This window comes from Emydura macquarii, unplaced genomic scaffold, assembly GCF_026122565.2.
Source record: "Emydura macquarii macquarii isolate MOO-44397 ecotype Brisbane River unplaced genomic scaffold, CSIRO-AGI_Emac_v2 contig_3328, whole genome shotgun sequence".
Taxonomy (NCBI): domain Eukaryota; kingdom Metazoa; phylum Chordata; order Testudines; family Chelidae; genus Emydura; species Emydura macquarii.
Genome location: NW_027133465.1, coordinates 7,179,585 through 7,192,158, shown reverse-complemented (window position 1 = coordinate 7,192,158; position 12,574 = coordinate 7,179,585). Strand labels below are relative to the sequence as shown.

At 55.8% G+C, this 12,574-nt stretch overlaps 1 protein-coding gene across 1 annotated transcript; it reads left to right on the top strand.

The window, feature by feature from the left end:
• The first annotated feature begins 1,834 nt into the window (after nucleotides 1-1,834).
• LOC137143470 (dicarboxylate carrier UCP2) lies at nucleotides 1,835-12,574 on the top strand. The gene is made up of 8 exons (XM_067533254.1): nucleotides 1,835-1,887; nucleotides 3,061-3,215; nucleotides 6,166-6,393; nucleotides 7,817-8,024; nucleotides 8,870-9,064; nucleotides 9,339-9,440; nucleotides 9,994-10,174; nucleotides 11,396-12,574. Exons 3-8 carry the CDS (start codon nucleotides 6,268-6,270, stop codon nucleotides 11,508-11,510), a joined length of 927 nt encoding a protein of 308 aa, XP_067389355.1. The 5' UTR covers nucleotides 1,835-1,887; nucleotides 3,061-3,215; nucleotides 6,166-6,267; the 3' UTR covers nucleotides 11,511-12,574.

Sequence of the window (12,574 nt, the reverse complement as noted above, 5' to 3'; positions counted from 1 at the left end):
AAATGTTCCTGCCCATTGTTTTGTTGTTCCTGGCAGGATTTTTTTCATTTTGGCTTGGTTGGTTGATCTGACCTACCTCCTGAGGAACCAAGGGAGAGCGACTAGGGAAAACCTCTGCAATCCTTGTCATGGTCAGTTGGGTTCTGTCCTCCGTAGCTGCCCTGAAGAGCACCCAAGTGCCTTTTTCACCTCTCACTGCCAGGGAGTGGCTCTCAGACAGCATCCAGCTGGTTCCTCTGCTCCTCACGGGACCCTTTGGCCTCGAGAACTTTCATCTCCAACTCAGCTGGACGGTGCTGATCGCTGTCACTCACCCCCACCCCCTGCACTCAGGAGGGGCCATAAACCCTGTTTCATCAGCTTCGTACCTTGATCAGGGCACCCGCCCCCCCCCCCGCAAGGAAAGGATCCCTTCCTAGCACTGCTCTCCCATTGGCTATTGCCGTGGGGAGGCTGCCCTGACTCCCAATCAGCACAGGCCGAGGCTGGGGAATGGCCACCTGCCAGGGTTCTGGGGCTGGGAAGGGACCCGTGGATCACCCCATCCCTGGCCACCTGGTCGTGCCATCCCCAGCAGACACTTTGCACCAGTTCCTGAGACCGGGGGTGGGGGAACCACTTCTGCCTCCTCCTTCGTGCAATGTACATTGGAACGGGAAGGAAATGCAGCCTGTCATCGGGGTAGCTGAGCAGCCCCCAGTGAGGGGGGGAAGGCAGGCAGGGAAAGGGGGTGATCAGTGGGGTGAGGGTAACACGAGGACAGGGAATGGGGTCGATCAGTGAGGGGGGAACCATGGGGCAGAGAATGGGGGTGATCAGTGGGGTGGGGGTGAGAGGAGAGCAGGGAATGGGGTTGATCAGTGAGGGGGGAAAACCATGGGGCAGGGAACAGGGGTGATCAGTGGGGTGGGGGTGACAGGAGGGCAGGGAATGGGGTTGATCAGTGAGGGGGGAACCATGGGGCAGAGAATGGGGGCGATCAGTGGGGTGGGGGTGACAGGAGGGCAGGGAATGGGGTGACTGCTGGGGTGAGGGGATGAGGGGTGAATATCAGGAGCAGTGTTTAGTTTGTGCCAGGGCTGAGCTGGGCAGTTCAGAGCCCGGCACCCCTGGGCTGGCTGCACCAGGTATGAGTGGAAGTCACATGTCTTGAGCCCCGGCGCAGGAGCAGCTCCTGCAGCGTCCCCTGTCCCACGGGGAGCCGGGAGCCGGGGGTGAGACGGTCACTTCTGCCCTGGAGACGCACGGGGGGGACCTGCCCCCCCCCCAGTGCTGGGGTAGAGCCAGGGGCATATCGCACTCCGCTCCGCACACACCCTGCTTGGAAGGGGGTATCTCACCGGCTCCCTTCACAACCTGGCGTGTGTGTGTGGGGTGGGGGTGTGTGGGGGGGGTGTTTGTGTGTGTGTGTGGGGGGGTGTTATAGTCCCTGAAGCCCTCCCCATGCGGGACGAGGCTAGAGGCGCAGAGGGTGTCTGTGAAGGGAGAACCCATTGTGATGCAAGGTGACCATGGGGGTCACACCCACATCCAGTGCCCCCCCCAGCCCCTGGGGGTCACACCCCGTCCCGCCCCCCCAGCTTATCGGGGTCACACCCCATCCCGTGCACCCCGTCTCCCCAGTTCTTGGGGGTCACACCCCGTCCCCCCAGTTCTTGGGGGTCACACCCCGTCCCGTGTCCCCCCCCAGCTCTTGGGGGTCACACCCCGTCCCGCGCCCTCCCGCTCCCGGGCCATGGGGGCACTGACCCCGGTGCCCGCGGGCGGGGCGGCGGGGCGGTCCCCGGGGACGCTATAAAAAGGCAGCGCCCGGCACCCGCCGCCTCTTCCTGCCCTCCGCGCCCCGCCGCCCCGGACCCCGCTGCCGCGCCTCCGCCTCGGCCACAGGTGGGTCAGCCCCTGCCCCGACTCGCGGTGACCCGCCCGGGCCCCCAGCCTGCCCGGGGAGGGGCCGGAGCCGCAGCCGCCCGAGCTCGCTCCCCGCTGGGGCTGGTGGCTGGCGGCTCCCTCCCAGGGCTCCTGATAGCAGCACCCCACCGGCCCCTGGGAGCAGCCGGGCCCTGGCCGGGGGTGGGGGGGTTGCTGACGCCCTGGGGGCTCAAGACATGCCGGGCGGAGTGGGGAGAATCGGTCCCCTTAAAAACAACCCCCAAACCAATCCCGATCCCGATCCGTTCCTCTTTGTGCCCGCGGGAAGCAGAGCTGGGCTGGCCTGGTCCCAAAAGATGTTTCCTGGGGGCTTCCTCTGGTCCGGCTGCGGCCCCCTCCCCTCTTTGCGGAGCTAAAAGTCCTCAGTAAGTCTTAGCCGGCAGGTGCCCCTGGGGCTGGAAATATCCCAGTCGGTAACCGAGCAGAGCCGCACGGATCCGGAGTGTAAGCCCTGCTTGTGGTGGGAGGCCAGGCGCTGGGGGGGACTTTTGAAAGCACCTACGGGATTTAGGAGCACAGATGCCCCCCCCCACACACACACACACAAATCTCCCCCTGAGACTTCCAAAGCCTTAGCACACGTTTTAGCTCTGACAAAAGCAGGGCCATCTCAGGGAGATGATGATCCACTCCTAATGTGCCCCCGGATTGCAAACTGGGGTTTGAAGTGACATGCCTCGCACTTGAAATCCCTAGGCCAGTGGCAGAGATGAGCCCGGTGTTGATCTGCAACCCCTGAGCCACAGCGGGCACGGACTACTTGGGGCTGCCCGTCTTTGTTTGCATCTGTCTTGGCTTTTTCATGCTGTCTGGAAAGGGCTTTTGTATTTCCTGCAGTCTGGTTTCCTGTGTGCTGCAGTAACAGGCCAGTCTTAGCTGGTTCTGGCCCTGGGGACTGCTTGAATCATAGAAGATGGGGGTTGGAAGGGACCTCAGGAGGTCATCTAGTCATGCATATCAGTGTTTCCCAGCAGATCAACAGGCTGTTCAGGAGAGATGCTGAATTACATTTCGCTTTCATGTTTGCTGCGGTCCATGCACCACTTTTGCATCCCTGTCCCATCTTGCATATTTGCAAAAGTAAAATAAAAAAGGTCACCCTGTGACACGTGCTCTCCTCTTCCTCCACAGGATCAGTAGTATGATTATTAGGGGTCCTGTTTCTAAACAGCTTTCCATGGAAAATAAAGAGAACCAGATGAGCGTCACATTAAGCGGATTTGACGAGCGGGATACCTTTAGAGAATCCTGATCAAACGGCCGTCGTCCTGAATTACTTGAATAAGGTAACTCTGCAACATGCTGTCTTCCGCAATGCTTTTTAGTTGCATGCGTCAGATTTGGTAGCACCGTATGCCTCTGGGACTGAAGTCTGAGCATTGGTTTCATAAAACAAATTGGGCTAAAACCTAATTCTGACTTGGTTGATCCGCGCTAGGTGCTGCTCGGTGAAAGGTCTCTTTCAGGTGGCCTCATTAAATATGTTTTCTCTTCATGAGCCACATGTGGACACTAACTCTTCAAAGATCCGCCTACGCAGGTTTGAGGGGTGGTCTTTGGTTGTGGTTGCTGATCACAACATGGCAGCTGCATTACTGAGTTGTTACGCTCAAAGTCTCTTTAATACGTGACATCCATAAATCCAATGTCTAATCTCCACTGACTAGATGGTTGTTGTGTACATGCACCTCTGTGAAATGGTCCTTCTGCAAGATCTCAGACCACCTGTTCTAGCCTGGCTTGACCAACAGCCATGTTTCTAGAGCGACTTCAGGAGGCAATAAAATGATGCCCTTCTAACAGGTGAAATATTCATTTAAGGGTGTAAATACCCTGATGAGGAGAGATCTCAGCAGTAAAATCCCTCCGTCATGCAGGGTGACTCTGTGGTAGTTATCAGTTCCTGTTGACTCATCTCTAGCCATGACGTGGTTAGAATGGGGGAAACCACCCATGCAGGAAAATCTTAGTGATGGCCAGCACAGATCCTGTCCACACTGAGACCACAAATGTCCTACCCGAGTTTCGATTGTGCTCAAACATAGTGGCTGCTAGCAGAGTGCTACTGCAGCTCTCTCCACTCATCTGGACTGGCTTGTCTGAGAACCTCCTTTGAAACAGTGTTAAAACCACAGATGTGGGAGTGATTGGGGGTTTTATTTTATTTTTAAAAAGCATTACGGGTGGCCTAGTCCCAGGAGTCTTGCTACAGGTGCAGTTAGGCCAGTGCTGAGGGCTTTGGAAAAATGCTACTTGTAGGCGACGCTAGAATTTCTCCCATGCTAGGAACATGGTCATCTGGCAGCTTGATCTTCCAGCGTCTGCGGGACCAAACCGTCCCCGTGATCACACCACAGCTCTGCCGAAGCCCGTTTGGAAACACTGTTGAAATGCAGTTTGCTGCTGTCTGCTCAGCAAGATCGAGGCAGGTTTTATCCATCATGGGGGATCCCTGTATCTGTGACTGTCCAGAGGACAGAGTCTACCGCTTGGTTCTTGGACAGAAAATGCATTGGTCTGGGAAACCCAGCCAGCAGAAACAGTACTCAGAAATAGATGTGCTGTCCTGGTGCATCGGACTACAGAGTCCTACAGCTATGTGCATGCAGCATTGGAGTGTTTTCTTTTAAGGAGCCATGAATTGCCATCGCGGGACAGGACATTGTTGGTCTAGCATCCAGTCCCAATATAGTTCAGTACTAGGTGCTTTGGAGAAAGATACAAGAAACCCGATCATGGACAATGACACTGACACTCCTGTGGCCCTTGTCAATTTCTATCCAAGGATCTCAAAGCACTTTACACTTTTGTTCAAATCTGTGTCTAAATACAATAGCTCTATTTAGGTGCCTCAGTCTGGACATGTTTAGACGCTTGTTTAGGGGTGCTTTATACTGCATTGTGCCTCACAACACCCATGAGAAGTAGTTCCAGTTCTGTATCTTGGTTTCCCCCACCCGCAGGGGAGCTCGGGGTGTGTCTACCGTGATCATATTGAATCCAGTCTCCTGTCTCTCTGAATGTAGCAGATGCTCCTGGGTTTCATGCAGGCCCCTGGAGACTATTGGCATAGGCTTGTTTTGTGGGAGTTGTAACTGCCCAGCTCTGAAGTCCACAGCCTGGTTCGGTATCTGTGCTTCTTAAAACGACTTTGATCTGTGCAAAGTCAAGCTGTTGAATTTTGATCCCTTCTGCTGATTGCCATGCCAGGAGGGAGGGGCTGTGTGTTTAAAGCTGTCTAGTCCCCACATGCCAACCGCACCAGACGCTGGGTTTCTCTGCTGGTCTAGCACCCCGTCACAGCAGCGCTCCAGGTTCATCTGATGTGTGTTGTAGCTACCCCATCAGTCACTAGGACAACAGTCTTTCAGCTGAACAAAACAAGCCTTTAGAATCTAGCTGGGGTGAAAAGGGGGTGGCTGGTGTTGCTATAGCATGGGGAAATATGTGCCACAACCGGCAATGCAAATCATCCTCATCTCCAGCTTTCACAGCGAGTGGGTTACCCGGCTTGACTCACACCAGATCCTGCATGCTGTCCTACACGTACGTCGGCCTCCAGTTGCTTGACGACAACTTCCCTATTTTAAAACTCAGGCTCTCAAAAGCCAGGAAATGGTTACGTCCTAGGCCCATATAACACACCCAAAGTTACCGAAGGCAGAGTAATGCCTGTTTCATCACAACGCAGCGCCCTAAGCTCTAAGGAACGGGGTTTGCATTGGCTCAGAGTTGAGGGTGTGTCTCTATAAAACCCCAAGGGGCGGTAAATGCCCACAGGATGGGTTAAACTTAGCTAAAGGGCAAGTCACCTATTGAAGCAGCAATCCCTTAACTCTTCTCCATGCCAGACGATATTTAAATGTGTTTAATCTTGCAAATTCAGCATGGGAGACAAATCAATAAGGCAGTGCGGTCTAGTGGTTTGATCAGGGAACGTGAATTCGGGTTTCCTGTCTCTTGTAGTCTCATTGATTCGGACCTCATTTGCCCATCTCAGAAATGGGTGTTACGAACGGCACAAGCCCCCTGCTTGCCTCTCCTGCTATGGGATGGGAGTATCTCCTCTTGGAATAGGTGGGAGTCGCTAGTATCCCGGGATGGGAGAACCAGATGCCAGGGATGTAGTGATGCTTCATGTTTGTGGTGATTCTTGGCTCCTGCAATAGAGAAAGTGGTCAGATGTGACCCAGATTTTAGACTTCTATTTACCACTCTTGTTTCTGTCACATCTAGAGTGCGTTTGTCTTGCCCTTTCGTACATCGGAACGCAGCTCGCTTCCTTTCTGCTCCTCGTCAGTCACTTGGCTTCTCCAGAACCAGTCAGAAGTTTGCAAAATGGTTGGATTCAAGCCCACAGATGTCCCCCCGACTGCCACAGTGAAGTTCCTAGGGGCTGGGACGGCCGCGTGCATAGCGGATCTGATCACCTTTCCCCTGGACACTGCGAAAGTCAGATTGCAGGTGAGAGCTTCTGCAAGCCTCCACGCTTATTCGGAGCTCGGTGCCCTTGAGCTCAGACGCTGCCTGGTTCTGAGCAATGGCAGACGTGCCTAAGTATCGAATCTTTAATTATGTCTGGTCTAAGTCCGCCAGCCCCTGGCCAGTCCGGTGAGTCTGCTAGTGCGGGGTCCCACCCAACGACGCGACCACCGCTTTCCTTAGGCCGTAGTGCCTCATTTTAGTGTCGATCCCAGGTTCCACCTGATATTCAGTCTGACTCTTCCTTTATTTCTTCCCACTGCTCCCCGTTACACCCCTTTGTACCGCTCCCTCCTCGGCGTGTCCCGCTTTAACCATGTGCAGACTCACCCCCTCCACTGCGTACCCCGTAGTCACTGCATTGCTAAACTGGACATGCTTAGCCCTTCAGATCTCCCCCTCCAGCCGTGGGGCTGATCCTGCAATGGGGGGCTGGGTGCTTCTTGTTGAGCACGTGGGAGTCGGGGGAGCGTCACGTCTCTCCAGAAACTGAGGGAAGGGCTCCATGCCATTAATTGGATGAAGCACTTAGTGCAAATCCAGCTTGGCACAGAAGGCTCAGTGGGGCTCGTATGTGACTGGATTTTGCGCTCGGCCCAGATTTTGTGGTGATGGGGTTCTGTTCATAATTCAGTGCCAGCAGGGGGAGAGTCATTTGCTACGGGGCCAGGAGGGCAATTGCTGCCCAGACTTTTTGGAGGTCATATGCTCCACTACGTCTTCTATCTCTTCCCCACCCCCAGCCCCAACACGGCAGGATATAATATCCCATATAATGTTCTAGATGCTGACCCAACGTTGGCCTCCCCCGGATTTTTCTGAAACGATGCCCGTGGCCAGAAGGGCCCATTAGATCATCTAGTCCAGGGCTTCGCCAACTTTTTTTGCTGGACCCCCTTTGAAAATATTTCCGGCTGTGACGACCCCCTCTCCCCCAAAGTGATGACCCCCTCCATGCATGTCACCCTTACCAGGATGCCCGGGGACTGACAGCTCCTGATCTCCCCCCCATAATAACTTTGTGACCCCCCTAGGGGTCACGACCCCCCAGTTTGAGAACCCCTGATCTAATCCGTAGCACAGGCCATTTAAATGTAACCCAGTTACCCTGCACTGAGCCCTTTGTCTGGGGCACTGGAAATTTGTTCTGACCTGTGGCGAGGCAGCACAACCCGCTCTTGCTGTAAGCTGGTACTGCTGTGTGGGGTGCTCCAGGCCAGCCTGACTCATAGCTCTTTGTTTGCGATTTCTCTTTGAACAATAAAGGACCCGAAGGTGCAGTCCCGCTCCTGCTCTCCAGGATGGAAATCCAGATGGCACCTCAATGCCCGTGGGCTGGGGGAGTGAGTTGGGCCAGGCCCCCAAATCCCTGTAAAGCTTCTTCATCCCATTCTGTCGTGTACAGATCCAAGGAGAGACCAAGTCAGCCACTAACACGACAGCTGTTCAGTACAAAGGCGTCTTTGGCACCATCGCCACCATGGTGCGGACGGAAGGTCCCAGGAGCCTGTACAACGGCCTGGTGGCCGGGCTGCAGCGGCAGATGAGCTTTGCCTCCGTCCGCATCGGGCTGTACGACTCGGTGAAGCAGTTCTACACCAAGGGCTCGGAGCGTGAGTTCCCGTCGGCCGCCTGTAACCGAGCGCGGGCGTTGGGCTGGGTGTAAAGGTTTGACGTTGCTGCACCCGCCGAGCTCAGTCTAGCTCAAGCAGCGTTGGCGCGGGCGCTTAGGGTTGCAGGTTCGCGCCCGCCGAGGTTCCCCAGAGGGTGTCGCGTGCACCCCCTGCAGTCGGCTTCGCTGGGCTGATGTGAATTTCTGTGAGGCTCAGGTGATGGTTTGGAGAAACCAGCCTCTTGGGGCCTGGTGCCTACAGGTCAAGAGAGAGGCCTGTGTACGTGTGGGCACCGTGCCGTACGGCCAAGAACGGCGCCTCAGCTGCTCCCATTGCTGCGTGTGGTGGCGGCCGCGAGGCTGTCAGAGGGTTTTGGGGTGTGTCTAACAACCAAAGGGTGAGGGCGGCTGTGGGGTTAAGGCTCAGGGAAGGAGGAGGTTTGGGAGCCGTTCTCTCTGGCATGGGGGTGAGTCACTTAACCCCGCCTCAGTTTCTCTGTTCGTGGGGATAAAATGACTCCTCGTTCATTCCTGTGTGAGGGGCTCAACCACTCCAGAGCAGGCTAGAGAAGGGAGGAGAGGAAGGATGGCCCAGGGGCTAGGCGGCTAGTCTGGGCCATGGGAGACAGGCTCCGTGTGTGACACCTGCCCAGCAGGAATAACAGCCCTGCCCTTTCACAGGGGTGCTGGGAGGAGAAATACAGTAAAGGTTGAGAGATGCTCAGCTTCCAGAGCACTGGGCCCGAGAGAGACGGCTCAACGTCTGCAGAGTCAGAGCCTCCCCTGGGTTAACTCGATCTCCCCCTCGCTGGCCTCGCTCACTCGATGTCCTGTTCTCTTTGCTAGATGCCGGGATCGGTAGCCGACTCCTCGCTGGCTGCACCACGGGGGCGATGGCCGTGGCCGTTGCCCAGCCGACGGACGTGGTGAAAGTGAGGTTCCAGGCCCAGGCCCGCGTGGAGAGCGGCAGGCGATACCACGGCACGCTGGATGCCTATAAGACCATTGCCAAGGAGGAGGGGCTCAAAGGCCTGTGGAAAGGTTGGCATGGTTACCGAGCTTGGCACGGAAGGGCCGGGTTCTAGGCCCCAAAAGAGCAGTGTAGACATTCCCGCTTGGGCTCCAAGACCCACCCCTCTCTGGCTTGCAGAGCCTGAGCTCCTGCCTGAGCGAGACCCATCTGCCCAGCTATTTTAGCCCCATAGCCTGACTCAGTGGACCTGGGGGCTGAGTCTTGCTGCATGAGCTCCTGCAGTGTAGACGTACCCAGAGCATTAATTTTGCTGACCGCTTTTTCCCCCTCCCCAATCTACAGGAACATACCCCAACGTGGCCCGCAATGCCATTGTGACTTGCACCGAACTGGTGACTTATGACCTGATAAAGGACACGCTGCTCGAACACAACCTCCTGACAGGTGGGTAGGACAGGCCTGCTTCGGCGGGAGCCCTCGAAACTCGGACTCGCCCATGCAGAAGGCTGACCTTTGTGTCTGGTTATTGCAAGGTGCTGGGTGCTTTCAGGTCAGGCTGCCCAGGGCCGTGAGGGGGATGAATGCCATCCAGGACTAGAGACGTGCGGACGTAATTCTGACTGAGAATGTGGGTTCACACTCCTAAAGCGAGTGAGATGGCTCCGTGCAGGCCGGAGCACGCTAGCAGATACCACTCGGGCATCTCTAATTTCGGACTGTCGCAGTCACCAGAAGTCCAGCCCATTCTGTGTGACAGCAGGCTGGGAGATCCTGTAGAGCTGTGCTCTTGGATGGGCTCCCAGAAAGTCCTGCACCAGGAGGGAAGGGTTTTGCCCCACAGAGCATAAACCCGGTAGCGAGCTGCCATGGCTGACGTTGCGTGTTGTCCCCCGGTGAGTGTTCTAGCCAGAGCGGTGCTAGATCAACCCGCAAGCAGCTGCGAACCGGGTTCCTGAACTGCACGTCTCAGGCGCCTGTCCCCTTTTCTGTCGGGCAGATAACCTGCCGTGTCACTTCATCTCTGCCTTCGGGGCCGGTTTCTGCACCACGGTCGTGGCTTCGCCCGTCGACGTCGTGAAGACCAGATACATGAACTCTGCCCCTGGCCAGTATGGAAGCGCTGTCAACTGTGCCCTCACCATGCTCAGAAAGGAGGGGCCCCTGGCCTTCTACAAGGGGTGAGTAGAGAATCCGAGCACGTGGGAGCTCTACGCGGGCGACCTCACATAGGGCTGCCCTGAGCACACCAGCCTCCCTGTACCTGCCACTGAAATGCAGCCACCTCCAGGGTGGAGCGCAGCAGCTGATCTGTGCACGGCAAAGCTCTGCACCGAGCCAGCAAGTGACACACATCCCAGGTGAGTGACGCTGCGAGTGATGGGGAAGATTTTAACACCTTGGGGTACAGAATAGTTCTGCTTGGGGTGTCTGGAGCCCCTGGGTTCAAGTGTGGGCTGCTCCCTGGGCCACGCTAGAGCAGCCGTGCCAGCCTGACAGCTGCAAGAGCCCTGGGAAGGGGAAGGCAAGAGGACGTAGATCCATTCCCAGCGGTGAGAAGCCCTCTGGAGGCGGATCTGGGTGCCAGCAGCTGAGCTGATGGTGCAGCTGTGTTCTGCAAAGGAACCATGTGCCGGAAGGGCACTGATTACAGATCGGTTCCAGCGGCAGCTCGGTGGATTCCAGCGTGAACCCTGCAGGGCCAACACAGCTGCTGGAGCGCAAGCTGGACTCTTCTGCTTACGCCTCATCAACAGATCCCTTAAGTTGGGTCACGACCCCCTGAAGGCAAAGGGCTGCCATTGGTGTGACAGAGGGAATAGCTCTGTCCTGCAGAGCCTTTATGGCTGGGGAGGTGTAAGGAGGGAGGAGTCCAGCTCGGCTCTGATTCCAGGCTAGCCGTCTGCTCCGCCAGCTCCGAGCCTCTTGCTTAGACACTCAGCCCGTTTGACCCTGAAAATTAAGATCTGGGCAGCCCCGTCCCGCCAGTTCTAGTCTCTGTGTGGGGCCGAACTGCACCCCAGTGATTCTGCTCCCATATAGGTCAGACCGATGGTTCTCAGCCCCATCAGCACGCAGCAGCAGCCCATGTGACATCCTCAGGACCATACAGGTCGTGTGTATATTGTGGGGACGCGGCCCATGTAACACAGAGAGCTGCATATGCGGCCCCCAGGGGTAAACAGGTTGAGGACCCTGGGTTAGCCTGATCCGGCTCAATTCAGATGTGCAGCTCTTCGGTGAGGAAGCACCTGAATTCACATTGGCTTCAGACCCTTGCTAGCTTAGCGCTTCCTGTGCCCGGCTGCCCCACGTGTGGGAGTGTGCACCAAAGGCGAAAGTGTGGGAAATCTTAACCAAAGGAACCAGCTGTGATTCTTCTCCCCTCTCACTGGCTCTAGGTTTATGCCCTCGTTCCTGCGGCTGGGGTCCTGGAACGTGGTGATGTTTGTGACGTACGAGCAGCTGAAACGCGCCATGATGGCTGCCCGCGGTTCCTGGGAGGCCCCTTTTTGAGCCTGCCGATTGGGTGCAGTTTACAGACGTCCCGTCGCACAAGCCCTCACTAGCACCGACTGTCCTGCCTGCGTCTGTCTCTCTAAGATCGTCTCCGTACTCTTCCAAACTGCCCTCGGGTCGCTAACGTGTCGGCCTCCGGGTCTCTGATCTCTTAATTTCCGTTCATCTTCTGGAACAAAACTGCTTCTGGGTAATGATGCTGGGGAAGAGACCTAGCCTCAGTCCACAGGTAGTGGAAGCGAGAGCCGCTGCCCTGGTAGTGAAGGTGTAAATTGGCTTTGATGTGTTTTTGAATGGCAAGTTTGTTTCTTCCAAATTAGAAAGGCAAATGCAACATTCCATCCGGTGCCAAGGTCTGACAGCCCTAGGCTGATGTGACCCACTGAGCAGTAGTGTACGGGATAGGAATTGGAGGTAGCACCTGGTACGTGGCAAAGCCCTGTGCTGACAGCCAGCTCTCTGTTACCTGGCAATGAAATCCCTCTATCGGGAGCTAGATCCGTCCCTGGTGGCAGGATGGGAAACAACCTTCAATTGTATCCTCCCAAGGGGTAATCGCTAGAGCCAACATCTTCTGACTTACGGGCCTGGCCCGCCTTACCCTGTGTTTTGGTGACTAAACAGGTGCTTGACTTTCCCAGCTGCAGAGCGCTTCTGAACTCCCGTCAGCTCAGCAGAAAGTCCAGGTTCTCAGCGCCTTGGAAGACCAAGCCACTTACTTATATGTCTCAGCATGGATTTATGGGACTTGACTTCTAGGCCCCTAACACTGGAAAATGCCAGCCTAGAGTTTTATGTAGCAGGTGGTCCCATATATAGTCCAGGAATAAGGAGTCAAGTGCAGTGATGCTGGAAAATTGGGGCGTGTGGGATGAGATTGATGGGTTTTTTTTGAAGTCCTAGTAACTTTATTTTTTAATATAAGTGGAGAAAATGTAGATGGCCCCCAAGTTTTCTACTGTCCCGTTGTTTCAATGGGGCAGTAAGTGTGTGGTGGAGCAACGATTAACTTATGGTGGTGGGTGTTCGTGTCCTAAAATAAAGCTGGAGTAAAAATCTTA